Genomic DNA, 15,916 nt, shown 5'->3' with positions numbered 1-15,916 from the left:
TTGAATTTTATATGCCACTGAAATTCTAACATTGAATATCTATGCATTGGAAATATGCATGTTTTTTTTTTTACCTCTGAATTACAGTCTTCAAATTTTCTATAATGCAGTTTCACTGCTATTTTTCCATGCCCTCAAATTCACGATAAAACAAATTCAGGGTTTAAAGATACAAATTACATAAAAGTCAAGTTTCAAAAATTCTAGGAGAACATTTCAAAGTTGCTCCAATCGGTCTTTGTCAGCCGATGTCACACTCGCTATAGCCGCAGTGTGTTGTGGGTGGAATCGCCATTTTGGGTGTATACAACTGAAGAGCGAGGGTTTGCGTGCGGCATTTTCTTTGGTAAGATGGGACACTCGTGCTGTGTGAAAGGCTGTCATACTAAATCACATGCTAGAAATGGCAGAAAGGTGGACCACAACATGAGCTTTTTTCGGTTTCCCACTTGGAAAAGAGGATATGGACAGCAGATGCTGATAGAGGAGCTAACGAAGAGGCGTCGGGTGGCCTGGTGAGATGGAAGGAGATCACTTTCAACACGATATCTCCCTTCCTGCGTGTTTGCTCTCGGCATTTTCATAAAGGTAACTAAGATGTTTTTTGTTTAAGTAGTATTATCGAATATGCAGTTTCTTGTCTTCTAATGTTGGTATTTTCACATTGTTTTATATACGCTAGCAAGCTAGCCTCACTACGGAGGGTAGCAGAAATGGGTTAATCTGTTCCTGTTAAACTAGCGTTAAAGAGTGAATGCTTTTAAAAGACAAAAGTAAACAGCAAAACTGTAATGACACGTTTATCAGTGCATGTATGTGTATATTCGCGTGCATGGATTATAAGCCGCAATGCTGGATAAGTCTGTCACTGTGTGCTGTGCCCTGACAAACCAATGACCAACTATAGTTTAAGTTTAGGAACATTTGCAAGTATGGTTTCTAACGTTTCACATGATGTCTGGAAGGATCTGTATAAACTCATTGTATACCGAGCCTGTATTCTGCTTGCTACTTAACTTTATTGGTCATATTTAAAATAAAATATATGTCTATGCAATGACATTTTTGTGATGTTCTTGACTCTTTTCCTTTCTTAAACAGCTAAATTACTAGTGTGTTTTGGTAACGAAAATTGCTTATTACTGATTACATAAAACATAATTTTTTTTGCGGAGGAAAAAAAACACTGAATATGAAATATTAAGTTTGTTAACCAAATGTGTTTACGTGCGCGATACACTCCAAATTGCCAATGGGGGCGTGTCAGACAGTGCAGACATGGTCCGAATTCACATGCAAAACTACGAGGTTAATGAGTTATACATCGGGATACCAAGGCTCAGCAATCGAAACTGTGGTTGTGTCCGACTTGGGCTTAGGTCTGTCTGCCGCTGACGTGGCGTGGAGCACAGCTGCAGGGGTGGAGTATAAACTGCTGCCACCAAGCCAGACAACTTAATTCTACTCCTCGTAGTCTGCGAGACCTGACTGCAATGGCAGCACTGCCAGAAGGGTGTAGATAAATCTTTACAAATATCACCTGCAGGCACAGTACTTCTTTTACAATGACCAACTCCTGATCCAAACTGTTAGCAGTGGAAAAACATAAACTTTTGTGTATAGTCATAATAGTGGCCCTGTGTAAAAAGATAGCTGTCAGGAAAAAGATCAAATACATGTATTTCAAGGAATCAAAGTTTTTATTGTCATGTACTGAGTACAATGCCATTCTTACTTGAATGCCTTCTTCACAGACTGGACGATTAAACATATAAAGCAGCGCAACATTACCAATCATGGTTCGAATTACGGGGGGTATTGGGGGGTACAGTACCCCAGATCAAGACCCAGACCCCCCCCCCCCCCAAGAGACAAAAATAGCAGTTTGGGGGGAGGTCTTTACATTTTTCTTTTGTTGTAAAAGAAAAAAAGAGAACCTCACCTTGTAGGGAATTTTTATGTAAAACGATTTCAGACACCCCTAATGTGGACCGTACTATTTTAACCACCTCGGTGCTAGAAGCAGCTTAGCCTGTCGGTTGCGTCATTCATTCTCAGTGAGTGACCTGTTCCTTGTGTTCGTCTGTCATGGTACTGTTTGTCGTGCATTGGTAAATGTAAGTAGCCAGCACAAGTCTAGCCTGTTGAAACTGTACGTGTTATTTTACAACCTTCATTTATTCGTTTAAGTGCTGCATCTAACTAATGCAAGCTGACGTCTTTATAAGTTGAATTACTTGCCATTATCCTTCTGAGACCGGTACAGTCAACGTTAGTTACGTTAACTAGTAAGATCAGCTAAGTTCTCTATTTAAACCAGGCTTATTTGGTGAGGTAAAATCGGTCATTTTCCAAGGAGATGAACTGCCTATGTTTTCATTCTCATTTTATCATGAATAAATTGTGCCTTTCTGAAATTAATTCGCCATTTAGCCTGTGTAGTTTGTTATTAGGCTAATGCTAATGCATAAGAAGGTCTAACGTTATGCTCTGAAAAAACATTACTATAAGTGAAACCTATAAGGTCAACGTAAAAAAAAAACTAGCAAATAATAAGCCCTATTATTAGAATTTTCCTGGTATTGATTCTGCATTCCACAATTTCATATTTATGGACATTTTTAGAAGCTTCATCTGGTAAGCCAGATACTGTTTTGTTAAACATAGATTAGATTTTATTCACAGACACATTTTGAGGAAAAGGAAAGATGGAGACATCAGACACTTTTTTGGTGGTAAAAGAAGAGTAAGTAGGAAATATTAGTGTTGAGCTACAGAACATCACACCAAAAGTATAGGTGCAGTTTTGCAAACTGTTAATGTGTATGAAGGAAAATGGTGGTCAGCAGAAGGCAGGAGAGGCACAGGAGCAGGCAGCAGGGAGATGGCAGGATGAGGACAGTGTGCAGGACAGTGAGCAGGCAGCAGGAAGATGGCAGGATGAGGACAGTGTGCAGGACAGTGAGCAGGCAGCAGGAAGATGGCAGGATGAGGACAGTGTGCAGGACAGTGAGCAGGCAGCAGGAAGATGGCAGGATGAGGACAGTGAGCAGGACAGTGAGCAGGCAGCAGGAAGATGGCAGGATGAGGACAGTGTGCAGGACAGTGAGCAGGCAGCAGGGAGATGGCAGGATGAGGACAGTGTGCAGGACAGTGAGCAGGCAGCAGGAAGATGGCAGGATGAGGACAGTGTGCAGGACAGTGAGCAGGCAGCAGGAAGATGGCAGGATGAGGACAGTGTGCAGGACAGTGAGCAGGCAGCAGGAAGATGGCAGGATGAGGACAGTGTGCAGGACAGTGAGCAGGCAGCAGGAAGATGGCAGGATGAGGACAGTGTGCAGGACAGTGAGCAGGCAGCAGGAAGATGGCAGGATGAGGACAGTGTGCAGGACAGTGAGCAGGCAGCAGGAAGATGGCAGGATGAGGACAGTGTACAGGACAGTCAGCAGGCAGCAGGAAGATGGCAGGATGAGGGCAGCGCGCAGGACCAAGAGGTGAGTTAGAAATTAGGCTGTACTTTAAGATCTACTGTATCATCAAGACAGATATTAGCCTAATAGGCAAATATTTATTTCTGAAGGCTGTTGGAGCTGGGGGGACTGTTTTATGGAGGGGTAATTCGCACTCTGATTACAATAACTAACAATAAATAAACCACTATCTTACGTGTACTATTACAGCATTTATATAATTTACTTAAACTTTATTTTACCAGGTAAATTAACTGAAAATCAGTTCTCACTGCTTTACATGATATTCAGGAGAAATAGCAGATACAGCCTCGGAACTGCCTGGGATACGAACGTCAGGACCGGAGTGCATTGCTTTAAGCCAGCGCTGTAAGCGGCTGCATGAAGTCGGACGCAGCCATATTATACGTGTAAGAAAGTGTCTGACATGGTGGGGGGTGGATCAGGTACATTTGCCATATATAATAGATAGTAGAAGTCATATTATAGAAGTTTATAGTCATATAATATACTAATTGCAATGGGTTGGCGCCCCATGCTGTGGTGTTCGCTGCTTTGCCCCCGTAGCGTCCGGTATAGGATCCGGACCCCCCCGCGACTCTGAATAGAACAAGTGGTTTCAGAAAATGGATGGATAGTGTAATAGAAACTGTGTAACAAACATAATGGCAAGAATATTTCTGACGGTTTGACGGCTAAGGAATGCACTGAACTACATTACCGTAATATGATCACGTGTAGGATGACCAGATAATCCATGTCAGGGAGGACACTTTGAGCTACTTCGGGTTTTACAAACTACTGTACTTTCAAACGGAAAGGCTCCTGTGCTTGGCTAAATAGTTCAGCTCTTCTTGTGCTTTGACTGGTTTGTTTCCTTGACTGAAAGACGCATCCAGCTGTTTCACATTAGCCTTAGTGACACATGCATGATTGTACTGTAGGAGACTGACCAATCAGCACACAGCAAGAACTCAGTGCTCAAGTCAAATCCAGGTCCTTTTCATTGAAATGGTAAGTTACAATTCCTGTCCTAGCCCAGAGTGTCCTCCCTGACATGGATTATCTGGTCACCCAAATCACGTGATCTTTTATGTTGAGATTACCCAGCTCCATGCCAAAAACATGGCTGAACATGAAGCTTACCCGCAATCCAAAAAAACACTGTTGCTCTGAATAAAATGCTTTTAAATTAATATTTAATTTGCTATTATGAAAAATAATAAAACGAATATAATTATCGATTATATATTCAATATTCGTTATTTTAGTATTCATTTTGGCTATCATAGTCTTGTACTGTAGCCCACGATGCAGTAGATATAGCACATAGATTATGAGTTTACTCAGAAATGTCGATGTAATTGAACGTCTTAGAAGTGGAATGTCTTATTAATTGTCCCTTGAAACCTTATCGTTTAGCCCAAGGAAGATGTAGAGTCTAGATCTACAGCTGCATCATTATCCATTATCCATGCCAGGATTTTGAAGAGGGTAAATAATCAGGATTTACCATAGCCAGTAACTTCTGTACCTAGTTGTTCCAACTCTCTGAGAAAGATGATCTAGTCTGTAAAGTGAAAAGTACTAAGCCATTTTAATTTGCTGTGCAGGTATGTTGGTGTTGCACCAGCTGGGATTCATGTTGAAACTCATTCCAAGCCATTTTGGAGCTGTTGCTACATAAAAATCTACTTTTCCTAATACTTTTCAGTCAACCTTTTTCCCATGAAGTCCCACCTTGAGCCAAAAATCAACTATTACCATCACAGTGTGTCAGAGAGGCTTTCCCTTCTTCGCTTTCTCCTAGATTTAGCATTGTTTAAAAAGTTCAGCTCTGTCTGACTATAGTAATACTATACTAATTTCAATTGTAGTGTGTTTTGCAGTTGGAGAAGTGTCAGACATTTCTGACTCTGACACTGAGATCGTGATCAAAAAACCCACAGAGTTTGATGTAGCTGATACACTGGTGAGTGCAATTTACAACACTTTGGTTATGTGTAAAGTGTATCAACCAAACAATGTCCACGGAGAATCAAAAACACTTTAATGAATGAAAAATAAAGTTTTAGAGCAGCCAACAGCATTTATCTAGAGATAGCAGAATCTTCTTGTTTCTGAGAGAACACTAAAATGTGTAAACTTACATAAATAAAAACCGAATAAACAATGATAGTGCACACGACAGCATGTCTTTGTTTTGGGCCCCAGTAATATTTAACACTAATATATTAACAAATTTCATTCCATTTCAACCCATTCATCAAGCTACACATACAAGCTAATAACATTTGTATTACATATATAAATTTTAACAGGTTTTCGCTTTATTTCACTACAGCCATTTGAACCTGAGCATCAAAGCAGTCCTGTACCGAAAGTGCCAGAAACAGTGTAAGCTGACTTTTATATCATTGTGGGTATGTATGTATATTATGTCTGTGTATAAACTTTGTGTAAATGATTTCTGTCCTAACAGGAATTCTCTTGGTGGACCATCACTGGTTAGTGATGAACAACAGGTAATAAGCCATTACTGTACATATGGTGTCACGGAGACTTACTAGGGTGAGACGTTCTGGGATATGGCAGAAACACTCCTGAGTGTCAGTTAGAACACTGAATTGAAGAGACAGACTTCAGGAAGGCAATTTTGATGGCTTTTATATCCTCATAAAGGCACTTAGGGACTGATGTACAGATAGTTCTGAAATACCAGAAAATGTGCTCCTAATTATTCAATAATCTACATAAGTATGTAGTGTGACAAATAAATCCAAAAATGGTAAATGAATACAGCAATATCAATGTCTCATACAACATAGGTAAACTCACCATAAATTAAAGATTTGCGAGATTAGCTGTTTCCCATAGCTCTTATGCTACTTCGGTGCCATCTAATGCCCAAATGAGGAAACTGAATTAGCGAAGCAAAGCACAATGGGCTAACAGCCAGTAATTACTGAACAGAACAGCAATAAATTTATAGCCTTTAGACAGTCAACACTGGCTCTAAGACTAAACTAAACGTAATAGTATTTAAACTAATTTATGGCGCTGCAACCCCAGTACAGGTCAGTATTACCAGCTTTGCCGCATTTCAGTTTCCGTTTACATCGAACAGCATCATTAATACTCACTTTTCATTTACTATCCCTGCAAGGATTAACGGTGAAGATCTGACTCATCACACTGAAACGGTGGGAAAAAATGGCTGCTCCTATAACTCGCCAATTGCTGAAACTAAACACATAACCATCCGGGGAGCAGTTCTTTAAAAAAACCCGGTATAATTAAAGTCCTCCTGCAGGCAGCCTTTTACACATATGGGTTTGTTAGATTTTATACTGTCATAGATTACTGCCAGATACAGTTACATGTACTGAGACAGCAACACACTTTGTGTTCTTTTTATTCTCTTGTGGCTTTAGATGTGACAGTAAACAATATCTACTGTAACTTTACATACACAACGATAATGCGACCAAGGCACTAATGCCAGTATATCCATGTTAGTGCCATGGTTTGAATTTGTTATGCTCAAAGTCAAAATAAGCATAATTGCAGTAAAGCATCCAAACTATCTAACTATAATCTTGCATTATTTTGGCCAGTGACAGCATGTCAACACCTTGTTTTGTAGCGATTCCTGTGTGTAGTATCCTTTAAGTGACCAGATCTCAACCCAGTTGAACACATAACTGAGATCACCTGTCTGTAGCTGAGTATATCATATTCTTATTCCTTCATGTCCACAAATTTAATCCTGACATATACTCACTACCTGCATATTGTTGAAACAGGTAAACATAAAACAATTGTATTTAATTTGCAGTTTCATTCACCTCAGTTAACGCAGAAATGTGACAGATGAAGCCTATCAGTAAACTTAATTTCCTTCTATCTAGCATCCACAGCTAATCATCATGCTTTCCCTTCATGAAATCTGACTGAATAATAGTGCGTTGATTGTTGAAAAGCTAACTCTTAATTAGATTTTAGTTTTTTTAATATTAAGGTTGTACCTTTGGACACAGAGGTTATTGGTCCAAGTACCTCAGGATGTCAACCAGGCAAGACCAGTTGTTACAGGTTCATGGTCACACACAAATATATAGATATCTGTGTGCACCTATTGTGGTTGATGACAATGATGATGACAACCTGATTCATAAAGTAACAAATGATGTGTCTCTGGAAGAACCTACATGAGTCATATAAGTGTTACGTCCGCAGTGCAGACGAGCGGGCAGACAGAGCAGTCGAGCCGTAATTACGGGCAGACGGGGTTTATTCAAGGCAGACGAGGAAACACGGCACAAAACATCAATGACTGATCTGGGGAAACAGACTTGAACGCGGACTAAATACAGAAAACAAGCAGAAAATAACAGGCAACTGTCATGATCGGCGAGTGACGAGCAGGTGAGAGAGGCGAGAGCAGTCAGGTTGAACTGAAGAATGGGGTTTATTAAAGACAATCGACAGGACAGGTACACTCACACAGTATCGACAATGACAGATCTGACTAGACGGAACTTAGACGCGGACTAAATACATCTGACAAGCTGGCATTAACAATAAACAGGTGAGAACAATCAGGTATTAACACGAGGTAAGACGGGGGCGTGGCACACACGAGGATTGGACGGAGCAGGACGTGACAGAACCCCCCCCCCCAAGGCGCGCACACCGGGCGCGCCCGAGGGGAGGCGACGGACGAGACGAGGAACAGGACCCGGAAGACAAAAGGCAAGACGTCAACAGGGAACTGGAAACAGAACTGAAACACTGAACAAGAATAGGGTCCAGAAAATGGACAAAACCTGACAGAGGACGGGAAAAGCCGACAGACAAACCAGAACAGGAGACCCAGAAGAAGGGGAGAAAAGTGGAACAAAAAGGGCAGGAGAGAACGGAGGACCGACAGGAGGAGGAGGAGCAGGAACAGGCGGGACGACAGGACGAGGAACAGACACAGGCGGGACAAAGGGAAAGGGAGGAGGAAGAAGGGGAGCCCGAGGGAGCCCAGGCAGGCGACGGGCGGCGGCCGGAGGGGCCGCAGGGGAGAGGGAGAAGGGAGCAGGAGGGGACCACACAGGGACCAAGGGAACGGGACAAGGGAGAAACGGAGGGGACACGATGGGAGCAGGAGGGAGCCCTGGCGCAGACGGGCAGGAGGGGGAAGCCATAGCTGGCGACGCCGCAGCCGGAGCCCGGGAAGGCGCCGTCCGACGCCCAGGCGGAGCAGGGGGGCCCGGAGGCGGCCGACACTTAGCCGAGGACCCGACCGAGAACCGGCACCGAGGCGGCCCCAGAGCCCCAGCCAAGGCGCACGAGGGCGAGCCAGGGGGCAGGGCGGGCAGGACCCCGGCCCGACGTCTATGTCCCCTCCCCTTCTTGGACACAGATAGGTGGGGTTTCCCATGCCATGGCGAGGGACCCAGAGTCATTAGAGAGGTCCCTGAGGGGTCCCACTCGAGTTCATCCTCCTCTCCGGAGGAAGGAGTGTCAGTCGCATAGTCCGGGACCTCCTCGGGGACCATAACCGGTGCTGGGGAGACTGGAGTAGGGACAGGGTCAGGTAGAGACGGAGCCAGGGTAGCAGACGTGGCTGGAGCTGCGGGCGGAGCAGCCGAAGCCGCGGGCAGGACAGAAGAGCCGGGCTGGACGTGCAGAGAGGCGGCCTCAAGCAGGGCCGCGGGCAGAGCGGCCTCAGGCAGGGCCGCGGGCGTGCGGCCAGCAGGGGGCGCCTCTGCGGGTGCCTTGGGCATGTGGCCAGCAGGGGGCGCCTCGGCGGGCGCCGCCATCACGCGGCCAGCAGGGTGCTCCTCGGCTGAACCAGGAGGGGCTCCTCTTGAACCTCCGCTGGAAGAGGCGCTGCGGCGAGGTAGCACGCCCCCAGGAAGAGCGTCGGGGCGGCTTCCTCCCCTTTTCCCCGGCGTCTCTTCTTTTTACGCCGCCCGGAACCTGTAGGAGGAGGCGGGGTTGCCTCTGTTGGACCTTGGATAGGACAGAAAAGACAGATATCATTAATTTCTAGCATTGAAAATGAGTGGATCATCAGGACAAAGGGAAAGTGTGAAAAGTAGGAAAAGGACTTAGCTTTTGTCTTTTTTTCTTTTGCTGCCTTGCATTGGTCCTCTACATGCATCTGTTGCAGCCTGGATTGGAATGAAACAAAAAAGTCAGTATTACAGCAAGTAAACCATCACTAACAATATCAAAAATTATTTATCAGGACAACGAGAAAATGGTTGAAGGACTTAGCTTTGTGCTTTTCTTTCTCTTCTGCTGCTTTGATGTGGTCCTCTGTTGGATCTTGGATAGGACAGAAAAGACAGATATCATTAATTTCTAGCATTGAAAATTAGTGGATCATCAGGACAAAGGGAAAGTGTGAAAAGTAGGAAAAGGACTTAGCTTTTTTTCTTTTGCTGCCTTGCATTGGTCCTCTACATGCATCTGTAGTATTACAGCAAGTAAACCATCACTAACATATTAATATCAAAAATTATTTATCAGGACAACGAGAAAATGGTTGAAGGACTTAGCTGTTTGCTTTTCCTTTTCTTCTGCTGCTTTGATGTGGTCCTCTGTTGGAACTTGACACTAAACTATCCCCCTGTTGTAGCCTTATCCTTAAGTCCACAGAGGACGCTCAACCCAAAATAGAGCTGGACAAGTGAAAACTGGAGCTTCCCTGCTTTTTTTACTGCCTAACTCTCTACATTCTAACCTAGTCTTCAGTGCACCCACATGCAGCTCAACCGCAAAATGCGGTCTACCCGCGTCCGATACACCAAACACAAAAAACTAAAAAAACAAACTAAAATAAAAACAGAACTATATGCTACAACTACCTACAGCAGGGACTGACAAAGCTCCAGTAGTCACTAAACTAAAACTTATGGTGTCACTTCCGCTGCAGCCAAGGATGGCGCTGAATCTGCTCCAAAGTCCGCCGATTCGCAACCTTGCGCCTCAGGCACCGGCGGATCAGACTGCAGCAGCCTGTCGGAGAATAATTTGGCACATAGTTAGTCAGAAAAGAACACTTCCTATCAGGAGAGTCAAGTCACGGGATGAAAAATAAGCTGCTCACCAGGAGAGACCCATGGGGGGAATTCCAGGCAGCCTGAGATGATTGCCCTCTTGTTGGGGAAGGGCAAGTAACCACACACTAATATAAATAGTGTGACCCCCACAGACCAGACTGTGGCGGGGCCAGCTAGGTATTGCCCCTTCAGGAACCACTCTGGGGGAGCGAAGACCTTTGTCCCTGAAACAAAGCAAAATCATTCATAAACTCACAAAATCTTTCATAAACCTAGATATTTTTACTGAAACGAGTTAGGTTAGGACTCAAGAACACAAATCCAACTCCCCTGCAGGGAGTTTTATCACAAGTCCAGATTACTTAATCACTGCAGTGTTTCCCCTAGGTTTACAGCTTGGGGGGTGGGTGGGGCAGACGGACACCGACAGGATTCATGGTGTTCATGGTGTTTAATGACAGCAGTCGATATAACAACTGAACTAAACATCAGAACATTTCTTTTTATGACAATTATCCACAAAGTGTGCAGCTTTTGTCAATGCAGTATATCCTTCTGGGCTTCTAGAAGAACATTTCTAGAGCCTCTTGATATGGGAAGTCAGAAACGTCTGGCCCATTTATTGATTTATTGTCTGCTTTTCAGGTGGCTGATGCAACATATTTTCCAAGGCGCGCTCTCTGTCCGCTGGTCGGAGTGTGCTCACCTGTGTGTGTGCGCACGTTACTGTGCCGTGCATTGGGGCGGAACTCCGCCATGCGTGATACAGAGAGCAGAGGAGAATTATAAACGTGCGACCGTGTAGAGACAAAAATGACAAGCTGTTGTGTATATACGATAAATAACATAAGGCTATTTAGTTTAATAAAAGGACAATGTATAGACCTGTTCTATAGGAAAGGTAACCTTAAATGACTTCTGTTGTGATCTGGCGCTACATAGAAAATTAAATTAGATTAAATTAAATGCCCCCTAATATAATGGTAGGGGAAACACTGCACTGGATTACCCGCTACTTGCTGTTGAACCAGGGGTTAGTTTGACAGGATTTTAATTAGCCTCTCTCACTGACCTGAATATTTTGTGTAGTGGGAATCTGTCCAGATATCACCACAGCCGAAGTCAATGAGTTTCACCTCCAGAGTGTCTGTGTTGATCAAGAGGTTCTCAGATTTCAGGTCTCGATGGAAGACACCTGATTCCTGGCAGTGACGCAAGGCCTGGAGCACCTGCACCAGCACCTGCCTGGCAACACCCTCTGACAGGATCCCTCCTTCACTTTGGCAGAAGTCAAAGAGATCCTGGCATGGGTCCGGCCTTTCCAGGACCATAATATAGTCCTGTGGTCCATCAAACCAGTCGATGAGCTGGAGCACGTTAGCACAGGATGACTTCTGGCTAACAAGCTTCATCAGTGCCACCTCCAATGGGATGGGCCCATCAATTCCAGGCTATGAATGGGAGAGCAGGATATACATATTATATTTAGGCAGAAATTCCTCCAAATAAACCCAGCTCCATGACTGAAAACACTTACCAGTTCTAGCTCCTTATCATTCTTCCTGGCATATTTGATGGCCACCTAGAGGGGAAAAAAATCACAAATTTAGTGTAGTGCATATTGAGAAGGCATCGCCTTTTATAGGTGCCTGTAACCGGTGTAATAAAAGGGATCTCTGGAGAGATATTACTTTGCATGTCACGGCTACACCGTTTGGTGACTTACTGGGAAGCCATCGGCCTTGCGAATGCCGGCGAAAACTGCTCCAAAACCACCCTTTCCGAGCAGTTCCCCCTCGAGGTACAGGTCCTCCAAATGTTCTACAACATTAAGCAGGTACACTTCAGAAAAAGAGTCCATACAGCATTTTCTACAGGATAACACAGTTGCAGACACTTCACTATTAACTTTAAATAGCATGAATTAATATTTCTTTACCACATGCCTATCACGAACATGGCCTTTTAATTCAGTATTATCATTAGTTTGCCTATTAGATGCTGCAGTCAGAGTAAGCTCGGGTTCAGAATCAAAAGAGCTACAGTATTGAACCAATTTGGGTATAAGTTTGCTTTTCAAACGTTCAGCGACATTTTTTTTATCAATCAAAGAATCAATTGTTGCATTAATTTGTTTAATCTATAAGTCCAGGACAGTGTTCACATCTGTTCTTGCAGTAAGCCTTATTAAAGAGAATCACATGGCTTTCTTATGTGTAATTTTCATTCCCTATGAAAAGGCAATCATCTTTTGCTACAAACCTTTGCGGGGATCGCCGGTGCTCTGGACTTCCGAACTCTCCCTCCTTTTTTTCGCTGGAGATTGATCATCAGAATCGGAGCGGGAGCGTTTCCTGTCCATTATTGCTCTAGACCAAAAAGTAATCGATCGTAAGAGCAAAGAGATCCTTCTCAATACCGAGCAAGATGCAAAAGATGCTGTCCAGTTACGGATGGATGGATGAGCATCATTCAAATATTGTTGATTTTAGAACAACGGACGGCATCATGCACGGGGTTACATGGGCTGCAGCCCAGAGGCCCCCTCACTCCCCCCGTCGTAAAATTGAAAAATAAATAAGATATTTGAATATATTATTTAGCAGTAATATAATTAGTTGTCAATTTGAATATTCTCCCCGTCTGTTTCTTCCGGGTTCTCCGGTTTCCCTGTAGTCTAAACACATGCACGACTATTGAATATGGATGAATTGATAATTGTTAGTTATCTGTCCTCTAATAAGCGGTGGTTCATTCCTTCTAAAGCTCAAAGTATCTCCAACTAGTACATCGATCAGAAATCACGGAGTGACATGGAATCCGCCATTGCGGTTCTGATCGGCTATGATTAAAACCCAGAAACAACTTAACCGATCACATACGAAATGCAGTCAAAGGTTTCTGGCCCAGTCATAAACAGCGTACGTGGCTAATTTGTGGGAATATTTAACAAAAATGATTGAAAAAAGATCACCGAAAGGCAATCTTGTTCCGCTGAACGGAAATACGCTGGACATCGCTTGTAATGATCACGTTTCTCTGGGTGAAATTGATCATTATATGCGAATGATGGTTATTACGGTTTTTTTCTGTTTATTTGTGTCTTAGACAGATTACCATCTGATTCACATTTGTATATTTATTACATTCAAATAAGGACAGCGTTGATCGCTATATATTTACTTCATTTTATTGATGATTTAAAACCACAGTAGTTGTTTCAAACGCTTTTCAAATTACAGTACCGCACCAATAAAATTACTGAAGTGTGTATAATTCAAATACGATATAACACAATACAGTACTGTACATAATATTCAATTCAATTTTATGTATACAGCGCATCTTCACAACGTTACAGCAAAGCATGAAGTTCCCACGGCAGCCTGTCTTTCTCATTTAACCAGCACATTTCATTAAAACATCCTCAGCTTAGCGTAGCATTTGCTCTACGGTGTTGAGCAGTAGGATATCACACTTCTGCTCCAGCTGGTTCTTCACTGGTTGACATGCCTCATCCTCCTGTCGGTGCCGGGCAGTTTGCCTTTACATTAAAGCACATCGCTGCAGGGTGGAGAGGCAGTCAGTCATAAGACACTCAGCAGCCTGGAGCTCGTCCTGCTGCTCCGCCATCAGCTGCAGGTGTTACGCCGAATAAAGCGTCCCTGCCCTAGAAAGCATAGCTGTTTCGGGAAAACAGCGAACGGAAGGCTCTTTTCTGTAGGCCGTGAAAACGATCGTTTCTATTTATGCAAACTCATAAAACGTATGTATATATGATCTATTTTGTTAAAATACAGATATACAACGTACAAACAAATAAAACAGGTCTTAAAACGGTTTGTTACTTAATACTTATGCGCATGTTAATATTGATTCAACAGTTGAAAACAACAGACATGAAGTTGGAAATATAACGCTTTGTTAATTACATTATGAGTGTGTATCACATGTATAGTAACACTACGGAGCCCCCGTGTCTCCATATCTCTGCATCGGAAAATTAGATCAATAACCAATACACTGTTGTCCAATATTGCAGGTGTTCTGTCATAAAATACTACCTATCGAGACGTGCTATCGAGCCTTTCTGCGCATGTGCAGTTCCACCGTTTTGGGATTAGGGTTAGGTTTTAGTGGTTAGGGTTAAGGTAAGGGTTTTAGGGGTTTTGGGGGGTTAGGGTTAGGGCTATCGATTATCACTACGGTAGCATTTTTCGACAAGGCAGCATACTGTATATCGACAGAACACCGGTGCCAGCCATGAAATGTTCCAGAGCTTATTAGCGGGATAACGTTACATCATGTATTATTCTGTGAGAAACGAAAGATCGATCTGCTGGCCAGATGTAATAAGAATCATAAACATGTCGCAGGTCGTAAGTAAAGTAAAATATAAATAAAGTGGCTGTGTCCCGTATTGACCGATTGGTCCTCCAAATAACTAATAAATTATTAACTAACAAAGCGACTTAATTATTTATCCTCCGTTGTTTTGGCGTGGCGGTGTAATTATGTGTGGAGTTTAAGCTACGAGTTGAAAGGTCCCAGTTCCTGTTGTGCGGTGTGACACATGAAAGGTATGGAAGTAACTCTGTCTCATCACAATTTGAATTTTATATGCCACTGAAATTCTAACATTGAATATCTATGCATTGGAAATATGCATGTTTTTTTTTTACCTCTGAATTACAGTCTTCAAATTTTCTATAATGCAGTTTCACTGCTATTTTTCCATGCCCTCAAATTCACGATAAAACAAATTCAGGGTTTAAAGATACAAATTACATAAAAGTCAAGTTTCAAAAATTCTAGGAGAACATTTCAAAGTTGCTCCAATCGGTCTTTGTCAGCTGATGTCACACTCGCTATAGCCGCAGTGTGTTGTGGGTGGAATCGCCATTTTGAGTGTATACAACTGAAGAGCGAGGGTTTGCGTGCGGCATTTTCTTTGGTAAGATGGGACACTCGTGCTGTGTGAAAGGCTGTCATACTAAATCACATGCTAGAAATGGCAGAAAGGTGGACCACAACATGAGCTTTTTTCGGTTTCCCACTTGGAAAAGAGGATATGGACAGCAGATGCTGATAGAGGAGCTAACGAAGAGGCGTCGGGTGGCCTGGTGAGATGGAAGGAGATCACTTTCAACACGATATCTCCCTTCCTGCGTGTTTGCTCTCGGCATTTTCATAAAGGTAACTAAGATGTTTTTTGTTTAAGTAGTATTATCGAATATGCAGTTTCTTGTCTTCTAATGTTGGTATTTTCACATTGTTTTATATACGCTAGCAAGCTAGCCTCACTACGGAGGGTAGCAGAAATGGGTTAATCTGTTCCTGTTAAACTAGCGTTAAAGAGTGAATGCTTTTAAAAGACAAAAGTAA

At 43.1% G+C, this 15,916-nt stretch overlaps 1 protein-coding gene across 1 annotated transcript; it reads right to left on the bottom strand.

Moving 5' to 3' along the window:
* Window positions 1-7,746: 7,746 nt before the first annotated feature.
* LOC140578672 (serine/threonine-protein kinase pim-1-like) lies at window positions 7,747-13,838 on the bottom strand. Its single transcript, XM_072700403.1, has 6 exons — window positions 12,794-13,838; window positions 12,258-12,352; window positions 12,069-12,113; window positions 11,604-11,982; window positions 10,579-10,755; window positions 7,747-10,487 (listed from the first exon to the last, which is right to left on the bottom strand). Exons 1-6 carry the CDS (start codon window positions 12,891-12,893, stop codon window positions 10,390-10,392), a joined length of 894 nt encoding a protein of 297 aa, XP_072556504.1. The 5' UTR covers window positions 12,894-13,838; the 3' UTR covers window positions 7,747-10,389.
* Between the last annotated feature and the right edge of the window lie 2,078 nt (window positions 13,839-15,916).

Source organism: Paramormyrops kingsleyae, chromosome 16, assembly GCF_048594095.1.
Source record: "Paramormyrops kingsleyae isolate MSU_618 chromosome 16, PKINGS_0.4, whole genome shotgun sequence".
NCBI lineage: Eukaryota > Metazoa > Chordata > Actinopteri > Osteoglossiformes > Mormyridae > Paramormyrops > Paramormyrops kingsleyae.
Note: the sequence above shows the minus strand (reverse complement) of the source record. Positions and strands in the feature narration are given on the sequence as shown.

Coding starts and splice junctions, on each gene's coding strand:
- LOC140578672 (XM_072700403.1), bottom strand. CDS start 12,893: ATGGACAGGAAACGCTCCCGCTCCGATTCTGATGATCAATCTCCAGCG. Junction 12,353..12,793: donor CACCGGCGATCCCCGCAAAG/GTTTGTAGCAAA, acceptor TTAATGTTGTAG/AACATTTGGAGGACCTGTAC. Junction 12,114..12,257: donor GCAAGGCCGATGGCTTCCCA/GTAAGTCACCAA, acceptor TTTCCCCTCTAG/GTGGCCATCAAATATGCCAG.